This window comes from Miniopterus natalensis, chromosome 2, assembly GCF_054644295.1.
Source record: "Miniopterus natalensis isolate mMinNat1 chromosome 2, mMinNat1.hap1, whole genome shotgun sequence".
Lineage (NCBI taxonomy): Eukaryota > Metazoa > Chordata > Mammalia > Chiroptera > Miniopteridae > Miniopterus > Miniopterus natalensis.
In genome coordinates, this window is record NC_142082.1 from 185,651,877 (window position 1) to 185,676,580 (window position 24,704).

The window sequence follows — 24,704 nt, forward strand, 5'->3', positions numbered from 1 at the left end:
AGCTCCCAGGGAGCCGCAGGCCTGGCTGCGGGGTGCAGCTGGCCTGGCTGCGGGGTGCTGTAGTCCTGGTGGTGGGGTGCAGCAGGCCTGGCTGCGGGGTGCTGTAGTCCTGGTGGTGGGGTGCAGCAGGCCTGGCTGCAGCTGGAGAGGAAAGCCGGGCTATGCTATGTGTTGTGTGTTGTGGCTGAGAGTGGAAGGGGCTTCAGCCTTGTGTAAATGGATGCTCAGGTACTCAGGAGGACCTACTGTGTGCAGAGGTCCCATCCAGGCAGACCCAGGCTAGTCTGGGGGAGTAGGGGAAGTTGGTTGAGTGGAGCGCAGTGCAGTCACCCTGGCCTCAGACTAACTGAAATGACAGTCCCGGCCTTTGGCCCCACATCTAGGCAGTTTCCCACCTGTCTGCTCTTGGGGCACACAGGATGGGGAGGGGAGGCCCAGGTCACAGAGTTGGGCCACCTGACCCCAGCCAACTGTCTGGCTGCACCCAGCGTTGTCCCCAGGCTTACAGTGGGTGACTCGATGCCCGTGACTCAGGGGGGTGGCAGGAGAGGAAGGGAGAGACGCTGTGGGAACCACAGGCTGTGGGTCCTGGGCACCCAGCATGGTGGGTCCCAGGGCCGTGGGCACCGGGCTCCGGAGGCTCTGACATCACCCCGTGCTGGGGGACACAACGCCCAGTTCCTTTTTCTGATTTCTCTGAACCCTTTGGTCCTAGATACTCCCCGGCCCCAGGTTCGTGCTGCCGGTGGCCTGTGGGTGTGATGACTCAGGGCCTCTCGGCTCCCGAAGCCCAGAAGCCCACGCGGGCCACGAGCGGGCTGCCCGCTGGCCGGACACCGGGTGTGGCCGAGGCAGGCAACCGTGAAGGAGCGTCTGGGGTCAGTGGCTGACAGGAGCCACCGAGGAAAGGAGGAAGCGGGCAGGCGGGAGGCAGGGCAGCAGGTGCCCCTGGCCTTGGCCGGAGCCCAAGATCCTCCGAGGCAGGGACAGGGAGGGAGCGGGGCCAAGTGCTCTGGCTCTGCCGGCGCCAGGAAAGAGCCCTGGCTGAAGGCAGCTGTCAGGCTCACCCGGGGCTTGAAATGAGAGAAGGCCCCTCAGTCTCCCCCTCTCTCCCTCCTCCCTCCTTCCCTCCTGCCCCCTCGTCTCCCCTGACCTTAAGATCCACAGGATGGGGTTAGGACTATAGACCAGGAAGGCGATGCCCAGAGGGGGTGGCACCTGCTCAGGCGGCTTCCCCCTCCCCTCCCAGTCCTCCTGAACCTCAGCCCGCACCAGGCCTCCCCACGTGGAGACTCCCCTAGACTGGACACTGGGATTGACATACTGGGGCCCAGCTGGGGACCGGGAGCCCTCCCTCTGATAGCAAATCCTGCCTCGGCCACTTGTCCTCTGGGCAGCAGAGCTGGGCAAGGTCCAGGAGAGGTACAAGGGCTCCAGGCCTCTGGAGCCGGGACAGGGTGGCCCCAGCCCTCCACTCTCCCTCTCCTCCCGGGCACTTCTGTCCTGCCCATTTGCAGAACATGCCTGGCCTGTGACAACAGACCAAGAAGCCCAGAGATGGCCGGCCGGGCAAGGTGGGAGGGAGGCTGCTGCCTCCCAGGAGCCCCCATGGCCAGACCGGAGGGGACAGGGGTGAGCAGCTGGTGCGCAGACAGGCTGCTGCGGGGGCTCGAAAATTCCAGCCCAGAGCATGCGGGAGGCGCTGCCGGAGAGCCCAGTGGGTGCCGCTGGCTGGGAGGATGCCCGGCATTGGCCCTGTGGACCCTGCCGGAGACCGCCCTCTCTGCTTTCCTGGGCTGGCCTGGGCTCCTGCCTCTGCCGGCTGCCACTCTCCTACACTGTGTCACCTTCGAGGCTGGGGTGCCCAGGCTGATCTCTCTGGCTGCCCCTAGCTAGGGCCCGGGCAGGCTGCTGGACCTGGTAGACCTGGTCATTTGGTGCAGGCGTGGAGGCCTCCTGGGCCTCTGTCTGGGCGTCTCACTTCAAACACAGATGCCTTCCCGGCGACCCTGCAGGGCCCCGAGCAGCCTCAGTGCGTGGCCTCAATTCTGGCCCTGGCTGATCCCAAGCAGCCTCAGTGCGTGGCCTCAATTCTGGCCCTGGCTGACCAGGGCCTTCTGCGGCCACATCTTGGCTTCACTGTGCGCCACCTAGAGGTGGCTAGTGGGTGTGCAGGGAGGGCCTCTGGAAGGATCCCGAGTCACCAAGGTGCCTGTGGCTGAGGGACAGTAGACCGGAGCCCACGTGGGAAGGGAGAGGGACCCGGGAAGCAAGGGCAGAGCTGGGAAAGGCTGAGCCTGCTCGAGCAGGCAGACAGGCGAATTCCCAACAGAGGCGATGGGAGTCGCTGTCCCAGGACTGTCCCCTGAGGCTCCTGTCCACCCCAGGTCCAGCCTGCACTCTGCCCATCCCTGCCCTGGGACACGGTGATGGAGGGGCTGAGACGTGGCAGATGAACCTTGGATGGTGCTCTAGGGTCACGTCACAGCAGCTGTGCCCTGGGCTTGGTCCCTTGGACAGGGGCTGCCTTCAGATCTGTTACTGGGGAGCCTGACTCCCCCAAAAGGGCTCATCCCCTGTTCCTCTGCGATGTCCTGGGGAGATGTGGTTGGGCAGCGACTGTCCTCCTTTGGATGCGCTAGTCACTCTGCAGGCCACCCAGAAAGCAGGAGGAGTGGCCATGTACCTCGGGCTTGTCGCTGCGGCTGTAGAGCTGGGCCATCGAGGCCAGAGTTCTGTGAGGTGCCCAGCATGAGTGGGTGTGTTCCTCACCTGTCCCCGCAGTCACAGACCCTCCCCTGCCTACCGCCTTTCCTGCCGTGCACCTGCTCCCATCGAAGTTTCTGGGCACCTGCTCCCGTCAGTTTCTGGAGTGGGAAGTTTGCCCAACCTTGGAACCAGGAGGGAGCCTTTCCCAGCCCAGCACCCGCCTCCCTCCAGGTGGAGATGGAGGGAATCAGTGCAGGACCTCACCTGTAGCAAATAGCACTTTTGGCATTGAGGAGAATTTCCTAACCTTAAATCAGTCCGGCAAGTGTGTTCTGAGCTATGCATGCCAGCCGAGCAAGGCACAGACAGCTTTTGGGGCGTGAGATGCTGGGCTGTGCCTTTTCTGAGCAGCTGTGTGTCTGACAGGTAGGCATCTGGTTTGCTGGGACACGGGCCGAGGGCACAGCAGGACCACAGGGTGGAGGGCGGGGGATGACGCATTGTGCAGGTTAGCAGGAAACAGGTGACAGTTACTTATTATTGGCAATAAGACACTGAGTGGTTTTTACCAGGATCTTCTAACTTTATGGTGCATGCCTATCACTAAAAAATATTTGACACACACACAAATTCCACTATGCACATATTTACAAATCATATGTGTGAACCTCTATCTGTTCACACATATCAGCAAAATCAAATTTCTTGTGTTCTTTACTAAGAGATAAATACAAAAGGAATCTCGACTCTCTTTTCCCCACACCCAATGACTTGTCACAGCCACTGTTTCATAGTCAGTCTGACATGTCCTGATCTCAGAGCTGACCCCTCTGAGGATGTCCAGGACTGGCCTTGTGTCCCCCCGGCCAGGCTGTTACTGTCCCCAGGACTGCAGGAGTGGGGGACCTCCTGGGCTGAGCAGCTGGATCTGGGGTCTTGAAAGCCATCGTCGCTGTTTTTCTGTCTTTCCTCCTGCTCTGCCCCCCATAGTGGAGAACGTAGCCCAGGACCTTCTCGTGCTTGTATCTTACAGCTTCTGCGGTGCAAAGCTTTGGGAAGCAAAACCGCCACTCCCCTGGCTGTGAATGAGGAAGCCGGTCGCCCTGGCAGCAGCTGGCAGCGGGCAGCCGTGTTGTGACTGTGAGGAAAGCCGGCCTGGAGGCCAAGTGTCCACACGCAGGGAATCGGGACCTGGGTTGAAGTGCGTCAGAGCCTTTCTCACACCTGGCTTCTCAGACACTGAGCCAATACGTCCCCTTTGTTGTTTAAGTCAGTTGAATTTTGTTTTCTTCACCTGGGAGCCTCTCAACTGATGCAATGGCCTTCTAGAGTTTCTTCTAGGTCCATATGTAGAACTTGCATAAAGCAAGCTCAAAATCAATGTTACGTATCATCGGTGAGTGGGGAGGCACGAGAAAACTTTACTCAGAGAACGTAATCAAGTTGTTCTTTGAGAAGACACCTATCAAAGGAGCGTGGAGAACTCCCAAGGTTCTGCGGCAGGTGCAGCCTGAATGTCGGTCCCGGACGTCCCGGGCTTTGCTAGGGGGCTGAAAGGAATTCAGTGCAAACCACATATATCAGTTAACACTTTTTGGTGGCTACATTAAAAAAAAAAGTGAAAGTGAAAATAACGTTGGCAATATAGTTTATTGAACCCGATACACAAAAAGCATTATTTCAACATGCAATCAATGTAAAAATCAATACTTTCTTTATTTTGTACTAAGTCTTTGACGTCCTGCAGCCTCATGCACGGGACAGGACATGCCGGGCACTGCTCAGGCCGGGGGATTCTTCGTGTCTCCAGGTGCAACTGGTGTCCAGCTGAAGCCCGGCCTGACCCCGCTCTCCCTACCCTCAAACAGGTGGGCGCACAGCCTCGACCGCCGCCCGCAGCGGGGCGCTCCCGGTCCCTCGTCCAGGACCAGGACCAGGACCAGGACCAGGACCAGGACCAGGACCCGGTCCCTAAGGGGACCCGCAGCCAAGCACCAGCCAGCAGACCCAGAGCAGGCCCCGCCGCTGCACTTCCACCGCCGCGCCGCCGGGCGTCGCTCTTTCATATCCTCGGGCGCCCGCTCCTGCGCCACGCACGCCCGGGCGGAGGCGGGACTTCCGGGCGTGCGGAGGCACAACTTCCGGAGGGAGGCGGAAGAGCCGCTGGGCTCCGCGCTCGGGAGTCCCGGGACGGCTGCGGGGCGCCGGGAGCGGGAAGGAGCCGCCGGGGCGGCCGGCTGCGCTCGGGGGTCGGGGCCGCGCGTCTGAGGGATGAGGAGGCGCCATGGCCAGCGACGGGGCCAGGAAGCAGTTCTGGAAGCGCAGCAACAGCAAGGTCCCGGGCAGGTGGGTGTGACGGGGCGCGCCGGGCCGGGGTCATGGGTCAGAGGTCAGGTGTGGGCGCCGGCCCGCCGGGCTGCGGGCGGAGTCGGGGCTCGGGGCGGGGTGGCCGGGCTCGGAGAGGCCTGCTCGGGGGGTGTAAGGGGCGCGCGGTCTGGGTGGTCACCGTGGCTGCGCGGCGGCGCGAGGCATCGGGGTCAGGGGTCAGAGGTGGGCGCGGTCTCACTGGGCTGGGCGTGGAGCCTGGGCTCGGAGTGGCCTACTCGGGGGTGTGAGGGGACCTGGGGTCGGAGCGCGGGGTCTGGGTGGTGACAGTGGCTGCGCGCGGGCGCGAGGGGTCGGGGTCAGCGGTCAGGGGTCAGAGGTCAGAGGTGGGCGCGGTCTCGCTGAGCTGCGCTTGGAGCCTGGGCTCGGAGAGGCCTGCTCGGGGGTGTGAGGGGACCTGGGGTCGGAGCCCGGGGTCTGGGTGGTCACCGTGGCTGCTCCGGCGCGAGGGGCCGGGGTCAGGGGTCAGAGGTCAGGTGTGGGCGCGGTCTCGCTGGGCTGCGGGCAGAGCCAGGACCCGGGCCGGGGTGGCCTGGGCTCGGGGGGCGCGCCCGGGGCCGGGAGGGGACCGGGGTGAGCGCGGGGCCCGGAGGCGACAGTGGCCGCGGGAGCGGGGCCGGGGGACGAGCAGCTGCCGCGAGTGGGCCCCGCACCGCGCCTCCCGCGGGCTCCGGGGCGGGGCCGGAGGGAGCGACTCCCGGGGCGGCGGGGCCCTGCCCGGAGCCGGTCGGTGTGAGGCTCCCGAGCTTGCAGGTCCCACGCCCGGCCTCACGCCCGCCGCTGGCCTGGCTCAGCCGCGGGAGTCAAGTTAAAACATAAGAGTAACAACAAAGCCAGGCGCCCGCGGGGACCTGGGTGCGCCTGGACGCCGCCGCTCCAACGTCCTCCCGCCGCCGGCCGTCGCCGCCCGGCCGGGCCGAGGCCGCGGAGAGGCGCGTGGAGGGGGCTGTCCGGTGGCGCGGGCCCTGGACAACCTCTGAACACAGCCCGCCCTGGACGCTGACCTCCGCGATGCCCAGAGTTACCGGCTGCGCGGGCTCCCTGGCAGCCACAGCTGACCAACGGCGCTGCCCGGGAAGCACCTGGTCTGGGGCAGACTGTGAACTTGGCGTCCACTGATGTCCCGCCGGAACCCTGGCTTTCCAGGGCCCTGTGGGGTTCGCAGGAGTGAGTGCCCGGCGCTCGGACACAGTGACTCTGGGGGGTCACCAGAGGCCGCCACAGACCCCCTTTACCTGTAGGGTTGTGCCTGATTAAAGGACAGAGCTTTCATCGGAACCAGTGTCGGGGCCAGGGTGATGTGAGGGCTCTGACGGCAGACAGTGGGAGGGACAAGGGCTCCCAGACGTGGACTCGGGAAAGGAGCCACGTGGCCTTAGAGCCCGCCTGCTGGTTTCAGGTCTTGGGGTTTTGGTTCCTCCTCGGGCTAAATGAACCACTTCTTAACCAGCCGAGAGCAGTCGAGCTCCCGTGTGTAGTTGTGACGGTGAACAAACCTTTGGATGGATGACTGTCTCTTGGAAATTTGTCCTTGGGTTGAGTTTAGCAGTGTCCCCCAAAATTCATGAATGGGACCTGATTTGGAAAAAGGGTCTTTGCAGATGTAGTCAAGTCAAAGTGAGGTCATATGGGATCAGGGCGAGCCCTAGTCCAATGACTGGTGTCCTTGTAAGAACAGGGAAATTTGGACACAGAGACACAGACCTCGGAAGGTGGCATTTGAAGATGGAGGCAGAGGTTGGAGTGACGCACGTACCAGCCACGGAGCGCCGAGCTTTCCTGGAAACCAGTGGAAGCTGCAAAACGCAAGGAAGGTTCCTCTCCTAGCGCCTTCAGAGAGGATGGCTCTGCTGACGCCTTGCTTTTGTTTTTTTGTTGTTGAATTGTTTGCTTTCTCTTTTTAAAAAATATGTTTTTATTGGTTTTAGAGAGAGAGGAAGGGAGAGGGATAGATAGAAGCATCAGTTAGAGAGAAACATCAATTGGCTGCCTCCTGCACGCCCCCTACTGGAGATCGCGCCACCGGGAATGGAACCAGTGACCTCTTGGTTCGTGGGTCAGCACTCAGCCACTGAGCCACGCCGACACCTGCCTTCGAACTTCTAGTTTCCAGGACTGTGAGAGGAAAAGTGTCTCGTGTGAAGCCGCTGAGTTTGTGGTAGTTTGTTATGACGGCCACAGGAAACGAGTGCCGTCATCACCTTTGTTCTCTGAGGCCGTGTTACCAAATACAGCCTTTCTTTCTCTTTCGATTTAGATGCTGTGTGTGTCTCAGGCATTTCTGAGAGCAGCTCCCGTGTTATAGTTACAGGGTTGGAGTGGCGACTTGGAGAACTGTGGGGCTGTCACTGTGGAGAGCAGGACCGCGGGGCGGGCCCCCTGAAAGCCCTGCACTGCGCCGTGTGCTCCTTGCCCTGGTGGTGGCCTTGCCTCTGGCAGTGCCACTGCTTCACGGGACAGGAGCTGCACAGGTTTGTCCTTTCCCTATCAGTAGATCAGTGGGATCGTTGGCCCTAAGCACAGTCCCTGCCTGCGCAGGAACAGTCTCTGCCTGTGCAGGCACAGTGCTGTCAGAGATCCCCTAGCTCTGCCAGCCTTTCGGGTGCTCCTGTGGTGGTTTAACTTTTTTTTGAGTGTGGACCTCAACCCAGAGAAACTCAAAGGAGGGAGCAGAGCTGTGAAGGGTTTTTACATGGCACAACCCTAAGTAATGAGCTGCTCCTTAATAATTCCCTCATGCTCCTTCCCTGGGACCCTGATGCACTGTGCCGGCCGCTGCTCTTATGCTCGACAGGTGTCAGGTCTCCAGGGGTTTTAGAGTTTACAAAGCACGTGTTCTGCCCTTCACACGGTGTTTGATGAGGCGTGCTGGGTTTGGAGCCCCGGAAATGCCATGCTCAGAGCAGGAGTTTCCCATGATACCTCAGGCCCTTCGTGACCTGATCCCTGCTTAGTCTTTGCCACGTCTCCCAGCCCCCCTGCTTGAGCTGTGCCGAGTGGTCCTGACGACTCGCAGGTTCCTCGCTGTCCATGCCGTGCGATGCCCCGTCAGTTTCATGCTCTCTGAGCTGACCAGAAAGTCCTTTCCTGCCCTTTCCCCCTTTTGCCTAGCTAATTATTATTTTTTAAATTGTCTTCCAGGTCAACCTAGAGGGAGGGCGTGATTTGGCCAAGGTCTCACTGAGGGTCTTGCTGGTAGACCCCGTTTTCTGCATACCCTGGTTCTTATCTGATGCTTTCTTAGAAACTCCTGGACAGGGCGGGACGTGTGGGATGGTGGAAAGACCTCTGACCAGGAGCCCATGGTCCGGGTTGCAGCTTCCTTTCCTATTAATCTCTGTGGGACCTGCGGTCATGTGGCTCCTGGCACCATCAGTCTCTACACGGGCCACCTGAGGGAGTGCCACTGGGCCAAAGTGGTTGCGACCTGCAGGGGGATCTTCATTTGGTCTCTTTGATGAGAATGAGAGGAGACCTTTTGGATGTTTTAACAGTTTGATAATTTATTCATCGAATGTTTATTTAACCCATACTGTGTGCCAGTGACAGTTTCAGGTGCTGGAGATGCATCAGGGACTGAAATAACCCAAATCTGTGTTCTCACCAAGCGTGCAGGGGAGCGGGAGGTGGAGAATAACCAAGCTGACTGTCGTTACAACATAAGGCAGGGGCCGCCCCCGAAGCAGAAACAGAGTCCGCTTGCCCCTTCCTCATGGCCTCCAGGTCCTGCTGCAGCCATCGCAGCGACCTCGGCGCCCAACAAAAGAAGCAGAGCCAGCTGCCCCTGGCTGCTGCCGCGGCCACTGCGCCAAAGCGGAAAGAGGCTGGAGACACAGACCATGGCGGTCCTGTCCAGCACCCAGCCTCTGGGCCCTCCCCCCATGGCCAGTGAAGCCTGGTGTCCCGAGGTCAGCCCCACACTGGGATCCACCCACATGTCCACTGTCAGTAGAGTGGGTCGGCAGGCGCTGTGAACGCACTGGGATCCTACACTGCAGTGAGAAGGAGCGGGCTCCCGCTGCAGGCAACCTGGGGGAGCCTCAGACGTGATGGTGAGCGAAAGGAGCGGACAGAAGAATGCAGGCTCTCTTCACAGAGGTCCCTTGGGACGAAGGGGACTAATGGTTCCGCCACTGCTGAGCCTCCCACCTCTCCCCTGGGGCAGAGGCCCAGCTGGGAGCCTTAGGCCCCAGGTCTGGTCGTGGTTGGTAGGGAGCTGGTGCTGAGCCTCTTTTTCCTGGACCAGGCCATGGCAGTCCCTCCAGGGAGGCTTTCACAAAGAACAGAGCATCCTCAGAGGCCGGAAGCTGCTCGCTGGTCAAGAATACCTGCCCCTCCAAGGATGAGCCCCAGGTTATGGAAGACAAATCTGACCGCCCTGTCTGCCGACGCTTTCCCAAAAAGGGTCACTGCTGGTATGAGGACCTCTGTGTCTTTTGCTAACCAGGCGTCAGTGGACCTCCCCTGTGAGCCTGCCTTCCCATCCGAGCTGGAGGGAGCCATCCGTGACCTAGCGGCCATATATTTTCCTGTGGCCCTGTGACAGCTACTGTGAGGCTGTCCCACTCACCACCCTCAGTAACACCAACCCTGTCCACCACCTCCCCGTGTGCGGCCCAGAGTTGTGTTTCGTCACTGGGGCTCAGTATACACTCTTTCTTGTGACCCGGCCTCCAGAGACTTGCCTTCAGGACCCCACTTGTGCTCCCTCAACTGCCTCCTGGGTCCTTTCCCCTCGCCAACCGACCCTGAGCAGGAGACTTACTTGGTGCTGTTTCTTGTGCATCTGTCTGCCCAGCCCCAGTCTTGCCCTCCATTCCCGAGCCCTAGAGCAGTTTCCTGCCGCTCCCTTCTGGCTGCTTGCTTTAAGTCCTTTTTATGTGATAGCCCTACTCCCAGTGTTGGCTGCTGCTGTGTCACACTCCCCAGGTTGTCTGACCTGGGGTCAGGTTTGGGTACAGTCACGCCCTGAAAGGCCACTCTCCCTGCTTCGGGATGTTGTAGTGTCACCGTCAGTAGCATGGCCCCACCGCCGTGGGCTGCGATCGCTGTGCTTTGTGAACGTGCATCCCCTCATAGTTTCCTCAGCGTCCCTGGCATTTCTGTGGCTTCCCCACACTAGAGTATTTCTGCCAAAACGACTGAGGCTCTTGGTGCTCTCTAGGCTTTCTCCACCTCCCAACACGGGAGCTTGTGAAACTTCCACGAGGCTGCCCCCAGCCTTCCCCTTGTTCTGGTGTCGCTCCTCCTGGCTTGGACGGGCCCATGAGATATGCTCTGAAGCCCTTGGTGGGCCTCCCTCCACAGCCCGTCTCAGTCAGGCCGCACTGTGCGAGGCAGCCAGCCTTTCGGTCGAGTTCTGTGGAGCTCCACCTGCCTGTCTTTGGGCGGAAGCTGGACAGTCCTGCCGTCCCCTCCTGACCTCTGTCCCTGCATCGCTGGCACTGATTGTTTTCTGTGAAAACAGCAGTGAGCAGGCTCCATCTGAAACTGGCCCTGAGGATATGGGTCAGGAGTTGTGTGGGCAAGAAGGAGGGATGAGAGCTGTTGAAGAACTGAAAATGAACTTTATTATTATTGTTTTTAAAGGTTTTTATTTTAATTTAAAATATATCTTTATTGATTTCAGAGAGAGGAAAGGAGAGGGAGAGAGAGAGAAACATCAGTGATGAGAGTCACTGATCGGCTGCCTCCTGCACGCCCCTGACTGGGGTTCGAGCCTGCAACCCGGGCATGTGCCCTGACTGGGAATCCAACAGTGTTCTCCCGGATCCTAGGTCGATGCTCACCTGCTGAGCCACGCCCAGCCAGGCTGAAAATGAATTTTTTTCTTTTTAACAGTTTTTATATTAGTAATAAGTACAGTAGAAACAAGCACTTTCTTTAAAAAACAACAACATAAAGCAGGGAAGCGGGGTAGATAGTTCAAAGGTAGGTGCGGTGGGAGGGTGTCACGGCGATAAGGTGGCCAAGGAGGCCCTCCCGGGGGAGTGACATTTGAGCAAGATTTGCAGGAGGAGAGGAACAAGGCCTTCTGGGTGGCTGGAGGAAGGTGGTCCAGGCAGAGGGCCAGCAAGGACAAAGGCCCTGGCTCGGAATTGGTGCTGGTGAGTTTGTGAGAAGAGCAAAGGGGCCGTGAAGTCGGTCGTGGGAGGGGGATCGTAGGGTGGGGTGTAGGTGAGCCTCATGGTCACAGTCAAGACAGGGACTTCCAGGCTTTTATTCTGAGTGAAGGGGCCTTTGGAGGCTCCCTGGCGGCCGAGGGGCAGTGGCGGAGCAGTGTGACCTGCCACGGGTGTGGCGGGATCCCTCTGGCTGCTGGGCTGGGGCAGATTGGGGTCCAAGAGGGCGGAGACAAGGAGGCCAGTCGATGCTGTTGCAGACTTCCAGGTGACAGGTGAGGTGGGGGCTTGAGCACATCAGCAGGTGGAGGATGGGCCTCAGCAAAGGCTCAGTCTCCGCCTCCCTGGGGCCTGTTCTTTCTGGGGCCATGGACTCGCCGGGCTCCTGAGGGGCTGTGATGTCTGCAGCTGCAGTTGGCATTCCTGCCATACTTCGCTTTAGATGCCAAGACAAAACCCTTGCACGCTGGGTGTGAGCCAGGCAGCCTCTCAGCGTGGCCCCCTGCTCCCTGTTCTGGCTCGGCTCTGCCTGGCAGTGTGCTCGCCGACAGGGGCTGTGCAGGCAGCTGGGGCCTGTGGAGGGTGGCATTTGTAAGTGGGATGGCAGCAGGAATCGCTCAGATTGAACGTGGCAAGGCTGTGGGTGCCTGGGGTAGAGCTGGAGCAGAAGACAGCTCCCAGTGTCTCGGCTCTGACAGCTTTCAGCTCACAGCTGTCAGAGCCATGAGGTGTCTGAGCAAATGAGACAGTCAACTAACAGTCATCTCACAGGCCCCGTCACTCAGCAGCGGAGGGAGAGGAGTCGTTGGGGGATCATTCCTTCATTCAGAAACCACTTAGGAGGGCCTTCCATGTGCCAGGGACCACGCTGAATGCTGGCAAAGAGATGTCACACTCAGAGGTCACGGGGGTGGAGGAGACAGTAAATACATAGATATGCAAACAGTCTGAAATGCTCCAAAGGTCGTAATCTGGGAATGTGAGCAGAGTGGGCGCTCCATGGATAGAAAGTCATGTCCTCCCAGAGGAGGTCCCACCTAAGCTGAGACCTGGAGTGGGAGAGGAGCCAGCCTGCCACTCAGAGATGTGGGGTGGGGTGGCAGAGCACTGCTGACGGGACACACCCTGCGAGGAGACTAGTGGCCAGGAGGAGAAAGCCACGAGGGGACGAGCAGGGCCCAGAGCATGCAGGGCTCTGAAGGCCATGGGGAAAATCTGGGCCTTGGTCCTAAGAGCCATGAGAAGACTGATGATCCTACCCATCCTCCTTGGGGAGAGGGGGAGAGTAAGAGGGCAGTGGGAGGTGAGGAGGAGGGCAGTGGCTGGGGCTGCAGAGGAGTGGACAGATAGGTCCAGGGCCCACACTGCAGGCGGGCTCGCAGGGCTCACTGGTGGGCTGGTGCTAGGCACTGAGGTGGTCACCAGGGTCTGGCCTGAGGAGTGGGTGTGGTTGGCAGAGTGATGGCCCCCAGAGGTGCCTGTGTCCTCATGCCTGGGACACGTGCCATGTTACGGGGCAAAGGGGCGTGAAGGTTCCCAATCCGCTGACCCTGAGATGGGAGATGGTCCCGGGTTATCTGGTGGAGCAGTGGGACTGCTTGAGTTCTTACAGGGACCAGAGAGATTGACGTGACATGGACTTGTCAGATGTGTGCTTGCTCGCTTTGGGACAGGAGGGGCCAGGAGCCAGGGGACGCTGGTGGCTCCAGAAGCAGGGACCTCGGTTCTACAGCCACAATAGAGTGAGTCCCGCCAACAACCTGAGTGAGCAGGAATGGGTGCTCCCCAGCCTTGCCTGCAGACGAAGGCAGCTGGCAACACCTGGACTTCAGCCGAGACCCATCTCAGATTCTGACCTCCAGACCTTTAATACGTGTGCCGCTGAGTCGTGGTCGTTGGTCACAGCAGCCACAGAAAGCCCACGTGGGGAAGCAGGAGGGTCAGGGACGTGTGCCTGGGGGGTGTCGGGTGGGTGCGGGTGGCCCTCTGCACCTTCCCCTGCGGAGTCCTGCATCGGAGCGTGGACGGGTATCCAGGTCAGTCTTCACAGGGGGCCCCTCCCTGGGAACCTCTGCAAAGTGCTGGGAGGGCCCCTTCTCATCCCCTGCTCCCCGGGGCCCAGGAACCAGGCGGAGACCCTGCCCGTTTTCTCAGAAGTTTTGAGGTGCTGCCCAGATCAGCTCTCTTGTGCGTTTTTATAAATCTGTTTCCTCGCTGTGTTTTCTGAATGGCAGCTTGGACTGCAATTTACTCCTGATTTTCTGTGTTGCAGGGAACCCCTGAGCCTGTCGCTCTGACGGGGTGGCCTGTTTCGTGGGGGTGGGCTTCCCTGGTTGCCTCTGTCAGTGGGGATGGTCATTCTGTGCCCGGTTCCACGGAGCACCATGGGTGGGCTTCTGCTCTGCTCACAGTTCTTGTTGCTTGTTTCCCGTGCTCACGTGTCACGTTGTCAACGCCTTTTATTTTGTCGGGAAGCATATTGAAAAATAAATTTAATACGAATCATATTTTTCCCTTCTTGCATACTTGTCTAATCTAGCAAATCTAGACTCTTTTGGGTGAACTTTAAGTGAGAACAAGAACGATTTTTAAAAAATAAATTTCTTCATGATTTAGATTTGTGTTTTTAATTAAAAATTTTAAATGGGAGCAGGAGGAAGTGTTTCACCCCCAGTGTTGTAAATTCAGGATCGAAGTTGTGGCTGCCGACGAGGGACCCTGCTCTCTGCTTTTTTGTTCCTAGAGGACCCCGTCTCGCCCAGCTGGCTCATGGCACGACAAGGCAGTGGCACTGTGATAGGCCAGGGAGCGGCCTTGCTCCCCTCCTTGGCTGGCCCAGTACACTCAGTCCTCCTTGGGCCGCTCACTCCTCAGGCCCTTCGGGGTGCAGCTGGGGGACCAGAAAGCGGGTCTCTGCCTGGAGGGGCTGGGCCGCACATACCCAGGCTCCTGCAGAGGTGGAGGTGTGGGGGATGCCACGTGCTGGGCCCTGGCAGTGCAGACACCACTGACCACCTGGCTCTGTCTGGAGGACCTGGGGAGAGCAGTTGTGAAGGACCGTCCCAGGTTAAGTGTTAAGTGTTCATGCCACGCCCAGATGTGGAGGTGAAGCCGGAATGGAGGTGGCGTGGACCTTGTAGTGACCTTATACTAGCGTTGCATATTGAGTGTTCCCCTTGTGCCAGGCTCCTCGCCCTAGCAACCCGGTGGGTTCTCCCAGTGCAGGTGCTGCGTGGTCCCCATTGCACAGGCCAGGGAGCTGGGCCTGCTCCAGGATTTGACTCCAATTGCGGCCCTGCCCACCCACCAACCCCAGCCTGCCATCCCTGGCCTGGCCCCCTGGCTTCTCAGGCCGGGCCGGGGATGTGCTTTCTGCACGATGATTCTGCAACTCTGGGGGCTCTTTAGGGGTGAGATGAGCAGCTTGTTCTCGGCTCTTCCTGGTGTTCCATTTGCTGACAAGAGCAGGGTATCAGGAGGCCCAGAGGGCGCAGGGCAGCCGGGCTCTTCCCATTTATGGGGGAACTCTCAGTTTGAGTTTCCCCGGTCTTTTGTTCCTCTTTTCTGGGGATTTACACAGAGCTGCCGGCCCAGGTCCCAGGGTGGAAGGCTCTGTAGCCCCAGTGGCTCAGAGGCTCCTTGTGCACTGTGAGAATGAGGGCCGGAAACGCCCCAGCCCTGCGGGGAGCACGCGCCGCCCGCCAGGCGCTGGCCAGCCCGCCTGTGTGTGCGGCTGTCCTCCCGGGCGGCGGTTCTGAGGCTGTCCTTGCCCAAGGCCCGGGGCTCCTAAGAATGAGCTGGCTTGGCGCTTAGGCTGCACTGCCCCAAACGGTCCTGGGTCTGACCCGTGGGCCTCTTCCTGGGCTTTCTTGCTTATCCTGGGCCCATCCTTCCAGGGCCTGCCGGGGGGACATTCCCAGCCTGGTGTGAGCACTGCCGGGTGGTGTGGCCGTCGTTTGCTGTCTTGCTTCTCGCACGGCCTGTGCGCAAGCTTGGCCATGCTGCTGGTGCTAGACCTCCTGAGAGGGCTCTTACGTGCGCCATGTAGCTGCTGGCCACCCGTTCCCCTGGTCCCTCAGGGGCCCCCTGCTGGTTTTGAAGTGAGCTTCCTTTCAATAAACATTCCCCCTACACTCACAATAGAATGACACCTGCTGGTTCCGAGGCTCACACCCAGGTGAGACAAACAGTGTTTGTTCCCGTCCTCTGGGTGAGTGCCTGGTTCTCCGCGGAAGGCCCTCAGCAGGGTGACCGGGATTGTCAGGGCGTGGGCCGGGCTCACATGGAGAGGAGGCAGGAGGCGGCCCTTCGAGGGTGCTCAGTGCACCTGTTCTCTTATTCTCGCGAGCACGTGTGCAGGTGGCGACGCCAGGCGCTGTGGGGCCAGGCGCTGTGCTGAGGGGGCAGGGACTGGCCATGCTTCTCGCAGAGTTCAGGCAGGGCCTGGGACGGAGAGGGTGGGAGGCTGTGAGTCCCAGCTTTGCGGTGTCGGTAGCACAGGACAGTGTCCCCTCCAGGCGGGGGCCCTGGGCCTGTCCCGCTGGTGTGGGGGGCACCAGGGCCGCCTCCCCTGCGCTGAGAAGCCGCTGTCCGCTGTGATGGCTGCAGGGGCGGGGGTGCTGCGGTCTCAGCGACTGACGCTCTGTGGAAGCCGAGCGCTGCTCAGCCTCTGCGCAGACACGTCTGCTGTGGACCCACTTGTGTTCTCTTCAGAGCTAATGTCCATCTCAGGTTAATTTTCTGTTCCCGACCAGGCACCTGAGCCGTCGTGGCGTTTGCTGTCTCAGCAGGTATGGTTCCATGAGCTGTCCTACCCGAGGAGCCTGGCAGAAGAGGTCAGGCCTGGGCCAGAGCCGCCCGACTCGCTCGCACTTACCGCTTTACGCTCAAACTGCGTCCTCACTGAGGTTCTTGCGCAGCAAGGAGGGGAGCGGCGGGCGGCAGCACTGGGCCTTCTGTGCGCTCCGCAGACCCTGGGCGCGCCGAGGTGAGCCGCGCGACCTGCCGGCCTCGCCAGGCACCGGGGCCTCTCAGCTCCATCGGTACCTGTGGGACCGCCCTCGCGTACGCGTCGGTCGTTGACTAAAGTGTCGTCACGCGGCACGCGACTGCGCAATGACCCTGAGGCACAGCGCACACCGTCCCCGTCCAGCCTGAGACAGTGTCACACCGGCCGAGCTTGGTGTGCTTTCCCTGGACCCGGCTCCCCGCCCCCCCGACGTCACTTTCTAAGCTCGCGGTTTCCTCGCCCTGCTCACGTGTGTATCCAAAATGATAGTGTTGTTTCCATTTTTAAGACTCCCTGTAAGCAACGTCCTCTTGTGCGCGTGCGGCCGCTTTCCTGTCCTGTGTCCTACTACGCAGCTGCCCTGTCTTGTCCTAGTGGCTGTGGCCCAGTCGTGGTGTTCATGAGTCGTATCCCATGACGTGTGTTTACTCCAGTTTATTCATTATGCAGCTGGCAAAGGATGTCTCGATATTTCTAAAAAATTAAAAAATAAAAAGGTGTGAGCACCCCTGAACTGCCCCCTTGGGGACTTGTGCGGGGCGTGTATGCACAGGCGGAGCTGTGTCGCGTGTCTCCTCCCTGTGAGGAATCGCGAGGCTCCCCTTTAAAACGAGGAGCGACTGCCGTGCTTTACAGCACTGTAATTTATTAAGGCGTTTATTGGGTCACGTGTCTTTAAAAGAAAGATTTTGTGATCTGAAATGAGGTGGTTGCCACTTACTTTTCTAAAGTGGCTTCAGTTGACTCCCACTTTACTTTTCAGCTATGCAAGACCAAGCAAAAGTGAAATTTTAATAAGACGAATGCAGTTCCTTTTAGTGTGAGGTTGAACTTTGTTGGAACGTTTTCTGCTCAATAAACACGAGTGGTGTGCCCATGAAGAATTAATGGGCGTGCTGCGGCCCGGGAGGGAGAGGCCTGCAGCCTGCGACAGTGCCGCCAGGCTCGGGGGAGCCCACGCGAGCTGGGGGCCGCGGACGAGCCGCTCCTGGCGTGGGCCGTGGGGGCGCCGAGACACAGGAACGCGGGTGCAGCCAGGTCGGTCTCGTTGCTGAGCGCCGTTTGTACGTCCCTGTCAGTGTTCACGCTGCTGTTGTACATGCTTCTCTCACTTCACACGTGCTCTTATTCCCTTCCCGGGCGAGGAGGCTGAAGCGCACAGCAGTTACGCGGTTAACGCTGCTGGAGGTGGGACTTGAACCCAGGCCCTTTGATTCCTAAAACTGGAAACTGTCTACTGAGGGCAGGGAGGCCTCCGTGAACCCTCAGGAAAGGACCACAACTGGTGGGTTGTGCTTGATCGACGCAGGCTGATGGCTGATACTTGTTTTTTTTTCCCTTTAGAAAAAATGCTCATGGATTCTGTGGGTCAGGAACTCAGACCTGACACGGTGGGAGCGGCTGGTCTGCCCGTGATGTCTGGGTGTCAGTGGGCAGTCTGCGGGGACCCAGTGAGAGAGGAGGGCTGGTTCCCTCCCGTGTCTGGTTGATGGGCTGTCAGCTGGGCGCTTGCTCACGCTGTGCGTGCCAAGGCTCGTGCGTGGGCTCTCCTGCGTGGCTAGTGTGGTGGCTGGTTCCAAGAGAGAACCCAAGAGGACCAGGCGGAAGCTAGATTGCCTTTTAAAAGTTTACATCTTTATTGAGATTCACACATAATTCACCCATTTAAATCCGTGTACAACACCGTTCAATCATCTAAAGCGTTAAATTGAGTGATACACTGGTGTATTCTACGAGTTGTGTGCCCATCCTCACTGTCAGCTTTAGAACATGCTTCTCACCTCAAAAAGAAACCCTGTCCTCTTTAGCTGTTACCCCAGGCCCCCCCCAGCCCCTCATCTATTTTCTGTCTGTAGACCCGTCTGTTCTAGGTAGTTTATAGAGACGAACCGTGACTGGCTCTGTGCACTCGGCCTGCTTTCTAGCCCTTCCGTGTGTCAGCACTTCACTTTATGGTTGCGTAGCACGCTGTGTGGACCCACTACGTGCAGTTTATCCGTCTGCTGAAGGGCATTTGGGTGTTTCTCCTTTCGGCTCTTAGGGACGGTACCTGTGAACATTCCTGTGTGCGGTTTCGTGTGCCACGTGCTTTCATTTCTCTCGGGCACTCACTGGGAGTGGGGCTCCTGGGCCGTGGTCACTGTGTAATGTCGGGGAACTGTCAGACTGTCCCAAAGCGGCCGCACCGGTTTGCGTCCCCGGCAGCAGGTGTAAGGGCCCCGTCCTCTCCCTGTTTGCATGACACGTCATTCTCTGTCTCCTTTAGTTGAGCGTCGCCTGTGTGAGGTGGCGTCTCGTTGTGGCTCTCGTTTCCTTGATGACTAAATGTTGAGCATCTTTCCATGTGCTTCCTGGCCATTTGTGTATCCTGTTTTGGAGACGTCTCTATTCAAGTCCGTTTCCCATTTTTAAATTACTTTCCTTTAGTTTTGAGTTTTAAGAGTTCTTCTTGTAGTCCAGGTGCGATCTCTTATCAGACATGTGGTTTGCATACAGTTCCTCCTGCTCCACTTTCCCGATGGTGTCCTTGGAAGCACACACGGCTTTAATTTTGACAGTGTTTCCTTTTCCTTTTTGTTATTACTGCTTCTGGCGTCCTAAGAAGCCATTGCCTAATCTCAGTTCTTAACGATGCACTCCTGTGTTTTCTGCTACAAGTCTATAGTTTTAGCTCTTACATTTAGGTCTCTGAGCTTCTGGCTAGTGATATGGCTGAAATTAGGTCTCTGGTTTTAACTTTTGTGTATGATGAGAGGCTAGCGTGCAACTTGATTCTTGTGCGTGTCAGTGTCTAGTTGTCCCAGCACATTTGTGGAAAGAGCTCCTTCCCCATTGAGGGGTCTTGGCGCCCTTGTAAACTGTCAGGCGTGAGGCTGGTCCCTGGACTGTTCCACGGATCTCTGTTTATCCTATGCCAGCACCATGCTGACTCGATTGCTGAGCCCTTCAGTGAGCTTTGAACTCTGGAGGGGTGAGCTCTCTAGCTCTGTTCTTCAAGGTGGTTCCGGTTATTCTAGGCCCCTTGAATTCCATGTGAGTTCAGGACCAGCGTGTCCGTTCCTGCTGAGAAGCTAGCTGGGGTTTGATAGGGATTGCATCGAACCTATGTTGAATTTGGGGAGTATTGCAATGATATTCAGTCTTCTGATACATGAACTTGGTTCTTTCCATTGATTTAGGTCTTTAATTTCTTTTCACAGTATATTTAGTTTTTAGAGTATAAGTTTTACACACCTTTTGTTACACACATTCTTAAATGTTTCATTATTTTTGATGCTCTTATAAGTGGACTTGTTCTCTTAATTTCATTTTTGGGTTGTTCCTCGCACATGTGTAGAAATATAATTAATTTTTGTACATTTATCTTGTATCTTGAAACCTTACTGAGTGTGTCTGTAAGTCCTGATTTTTTTAGTGGGTTTCTTAAGACTCTCTGTACACAAGGTCATGCTGTCCTGTCAGGTAGTTTTACCTCTTCCTTTCTAAGGCCTGTGCACCTTTTATTCCGTCTTCCTGCCCAATTGCTCTGACAGAACCTCCAGTACTGTGTGGAGTGAACGCCGAGTCTCGTCTCGTCTCGTCTCGTCACGTCTCGTCATGTCTCGTCTCGTCTCGTCTCTCAGCGTGAAGTCAGGCGTGAGCTGTGGGTTTTGTAGATGCTCTTGGTCAGGAGAGGACGTCTCCTCCTGTCTGGTTTGCTGCGCCTTTTTTCAGGAGGGTGCTAACGTTTTTAGAATGCCTTTTCTGCGACCACTGAGACGGTCATGTGGTTTTGCCCTTTTTTCTATTAATGTGGTATTTGGTAGTAATTGCTCTTTGGTTGGTCAGCTGATACTGGATACAGCGGGTCTGAGGCCACCTGTCACTGCTTGAGCCAAATTAAGCAGAGACAGGGTTGAATCATTTCTGAGCGTTTATTCCAATAATGCCGGCAGTACTGGAGAGAGCAGCCGGTCATCGTCGAGATTCTGCTCTGACCCCCTTGACGGTTGGCTGAGTATATGCAGGTTAGTGGGTGGGAGGACATCAAAAGTGAGTGAGTTCCCAGGGTCTGCCTTCCTTTACTGTCCTTGCAGAGTTCAGCCCTGCCGCCCTGCCAGGATTAGCCAGGAACACTGTCCCGGCAGATGGGCTTTGTCCTTGGTCTGGGCTCTGGCTGCCTCATCTGCAGGGCCTGCTCTCCTTCTTGAAGCATCTTTCCGTTTCCCAGCGTCTGCAAGAAAATCTCTTATCTATGGTTAGTAAGGTGGATAATAATTGTTTTTAACTTTTAAATTTTATTTTTGTTTAAAATATCACAGATGTCCGTTTTTCTCCCCAGTGACCCGTTCCACCCCGTCCCCTCCCCCTCCCCCTCCCCCTCCCCAGTCCCTCTCCCCACCATTGTCCGTGTCCTTGGGTTGTGCATAGATGCTTATAAATTCTTTGGTTACTCTCTCCCCTCCACCCACCCGCCCTCCTCCCTCCCTCTGACATTCGTCAGCCTCATGTATGCTTCCATGTCATTGAATCTATTCTGTTCATCAGATTATTAAGTTCTTTAGATTCCACATATAAGCGAGATCATGTGATGTTTGTCTTTCTCTGCCTGGCTTATTTCACTCAGCATAATAATCTCCAGGTCCATCCATACTGTCCCATAGAGTACGAGGTCCGTCTTCTTTACAGCTGCGTAGTATTCCATGGTGTGAATGTCCCACAGCTTTTTTAAGGGTGGATAATTATTAAACAACTATGGTCCTGTACTTATTACGTGCCCTTCCCCCCATCAAGCCTAGCCTTGCATTCCTTGGATAAATCCCACTTTGTCATGTTGTATAATTTTTTTTTTAAATCCTCACCTGAAGATATTTTTTTCATTGCTTTTTCAGAGAGAGAGGAAGGGTGGGGAGAGAGAGAGAAAGAGAGAAACATCGACGTGAGAGAGAAACATGACTGGCTGCCTCATATATGCACCCTGAGTGGGGATCGAACCTGAAACCCAGGTATGGGCCCAAATTGGGTATCGAACCCACAACCCTTGGGTGCATAGGATCATCCTCCAACCAACCGAGTCACACTGGCCAGGACATGATGTATAATTTTTAAAAAATGAGGTTGTATTTGTTTTACTGGTATTTTTTTGAGGACAGGTATACTTATAAGACATGCTGGTCTGTAGTTTTCTTCTCTGGTGATGCCCGTGTTTGGTTTTCGTGTCAGGGAGAGAGGCTGGTTTCCTGGAATGAGGTGTGAAGCGTTCCCTCCACCCCTAGATTTTAGGTGAATTTCCGAGGAATTGGTATTAGCTCTTCCCCACGTACCTGCTGGAGCGACCAGGGGGCCGACCCTCGGGCGGGGCTCTATGCGGGTTTGATGGCTCATCCGCCTCACCTGCTGCGCGTCTCTCCCGGTTCGCTTCTCTCCATCAGATTTTGGTTGCTTTTGTCTTTGTGGGGATTTCTCCGTCTGTCTGTTACCTAGTTAGTTGCTGTGTAGTTGTTCCTGATGCTCCCTCGTAACCCTTTTTCTCTGTGTAGGTCGTGTATTGTCCTCTCCCTCAGCCCTGACGTTAGTGACCTGAGTCTCTCTCAGTCCAGCTAAGGCCTTGCCCACTTGTTTCATCTTTTCAGATGACCATCTTTGGTTTCTTGACTTTTCTCCACCGTTTTCCAAGGCCGTATATTTTACAGAAGTAACCGGACCAGCGGCCTTCCAGTGGTTCCCCTGAACGCCTGCTGTGGTTCCTTGGAATTTCGTCTTCTCTGTTTTTTCTGCGCGGCCAGGGCAGGCGCGTGGGTGGGCTCCCACTGCCCAGGCTTCCCCAGAACAGCTCTGCATTTGTCTGAGTTGTTTCCATGTAAAAATTATTCAGAAAACTTGGTTTACTGCTAGAACTCCCCCTTCACATACATTAAGTGAAACCTCACAGGACAGCAAAACTGGAGCTGCAGGAATTAACACTGGCAGGTAAAAACAGTCCAGGCAGAATGTTGCAAAAGGACGCATAGGATATTAATGTAAACTTCACGCACTATTAATTTCCCACATGTGCAGGATACTGTAACATGTTGCTTGGAGATACAGAGTCTTCAGTAGAAGCACAGACGGTTGCCAGAATTACAGACGTGGAGTCAGGCTGGCAGTTCCCCTGGGGAGGCAGGGAAAGGGCAGGGAGGCTCAGCTCTGTTGAGACGGACGCCGCGCCTGATGATGCGGAGGGTCGCGTGGGGATTCCTTACGTGTTAACCTGGCTTCCCCCCGCTAGCTGGGCGTGACCTGGGCGGGCTCCTTGAGCTTCCTGTCCCGTTTCCTTACTTTGCAGCTTCTGGAGGCCTCCCACGGTCCTGGCTCGTGGTCTTTTCCCTGCGTCTCCACAGCCAGCGTTGTAGTATTGCCCTGAGCATCGTTCCACAGGCAGGACTCCCTCTGACCACACTGGGGAAGTTGTCCCCTTGTAAGGACCTGTGATCAGGTTGGGCCCACCCGGGTAACCCAGGGTAAGCCCCCAAGGGCATGTCTTTACACACATCCACAAACCCCCTTTGTCCTGTGAGGTGACACAGCATGTCCTGGGATTAGGCTGTGACAGCCTTGAGGGGCCACTGTTCCGCCAGCCACACTGCCTGAATGACAAGGGAGGCCTCTGTTTCCTACAGAAGCTTCTGCCCATCAGTAAGAACAGGGCGAGCACCCCTCAGAACAGTGAAGAAAGGGTCTGACGGGAGTGTGCGGAGGAGGGAGCACGGATGAGCAGAAGTGTTTAAAACTGTTCCCTCACCCGTCACCGAGGGGACACACCCAGCACAGACCGCTTTCCTCCCACCAGATCAGCAGCGATCGGCCTCCCGTCTGCATGGCTGTGGGCACGGGCTGTCCTGCCACTGGCTCTGGGTGCCAGCAGCCCTTCCACCTGCATGGGTTGTGTCCCAGATCCCCATGTCCAAGAACGTGTCCTGATGAAGCACATAGTCGTGGCAGGTGTTTGTCCCCAGAGATGTTCACGGCTGTTTCACAGTCCCCGGCATTTTAAGCAGGCTGACTGTCTCACAGTCACCGTCGGTTGCGTGGGTCCTGGTGCAGCCGTGTGGCGGGACAGAGTGGCGAGAGGTGATGCCGCCCAGGGAGGGGGCGCAGGCTGCTGCTCGCTCTGTTACCACAGTTTCTAAAAACTTAAAACATTCAGAAGTAACGGTAGGGTTACAAGGAATTGCGGAGAAACGCGGAGGGGAGTCCTGGCTGCCCTTCCCCGCCGTCGAGCTTTTAAAGTCACGCGCGCTGCGTACCTTGTGGCGAAGCTGCCAAACGATGCGCGCAGGAGATGAATGCGCTTCAGTAAGTTGAAGACTAGAAATGGTGTGGGAAACAGGCATGATATATTGCTAAGGAAAAAGGTACGGTTTTATTCTCTTTTGACAAATTAAAACATTTACTTAGGTACCAAACAGTCCAGGTCTGTATTTATCTTTACAGCCCACCCCAGGCACTGCATCAGCAGGTCCCATGGTCTCCCGTGAGGACCGCGTCCGGAGCGCGTCTGACGGGCAGGCCCCAGTCAGGAGGCTGAGGGGCGTCCCTGCCAGGCTGGCAGCAGGGCAGCACCCTGACACCCTCGCCCTCATCTCTCCCTGCCCTGCCGTCCATCGTGGTGGCTTCGTTCCTCCTGCTTGTTTCTCACGGTCCCTCGGTGGCTGAGGACCCCAGGCCTCACGCTGTGCCAGGCAGGAGGAGGGGAAACCAGGGGCCAGAGGCACTCCGGCCCCGTTGTCTCGTCTGTTAGGCAGAGCTCAGGCTGCATCGCTGCCCGGCCTGCACCGCCACGTGCCCCCTTGACTGGATGGCGCAGGGGGAAAGGGCGTGGGTGGGCAGCTCAGCTGACCCATGTGGTTGTCTGCCACCTTTACTGCAATGAGCATAAGACTTTTATAATAAAACCACTGTCTTTTAAAAAATGGTACTTTGTAAAAGGGCTGTGGGTTTGATTCCTGGTCAAGGGCATGTACCTGGATTGTAGGCTCGATTCCCGACCCTGGTTGGGGTGTGAGCGGGAGGTGACTAGCCGATGTCTCTCACGTCGATATTTCTCTCTCTCTCTCTCTCTCTCTCTCCCTCTTTTCCCCTCCCTCCCTCCCTCCCTCTCTCTAAAAATAAATGGAAAAAGTATCCTTGGGTGAGAATTGACCAAAAAAAAATTAAGAAAAAAGTGTGTCTCTTTGTACTTCTGCTTTCTGTCTTTAGACAGAATGGCACAAGCTGAGAGTTTCCTGATGGGCATTTCATGGCCATTGTTTAGTCCTGCCTGTGACATGCAGCCCGAGCACAGAGGCTGCTGGGAACTTCCCTGATGCTCCCAGCAGCCCTGGCCCTGCGGTCAGCGCCTGAGGCTGGGCTGACGCAGTCGGGGGTGCGGCCCCTGCACCGAGGCCCGTTCACGGGGAGGGCTGAATGCCCTGCTTGTTTGTGGGGGGCAGGCTTGTATGGCGCCATTCATCCCTCCCCCA

General features: G+C 57.2%; 1 protein-coding gene and 1 pseudogene across 1 annotated transcript in view; both read left to right on the plus strand.

Moving 5' to 3' along the window:
* The first annotated feature begins 4,977 nt into the window (after positions 1 to 4,977).
* TBC1D22A (TBC1 domain family member 22A) overlaps positions 4,978 to 24,704 on the plus strand; it is a 147,576-nt gene continuing 127,849 nt past the window's right edge. The window contains exon 1 of the mRNA XM_087814029.1: positions 4,978 to 5,055. Coding sequence (XP_087670155.1) covers positions 4,994 to 5,055 — 62 coding nt within the window. The 5' untranslated portion in view covers positions 4,978 to 4,993. The remainder of the gene's footprint in view (positions 5,056 to 24,704) is intronic.
* LOC107539749 (proline-rich protein 3 pseudogene) lies at positions 8,397 to 9,564 on the plus strand (annotated as a pseudogene).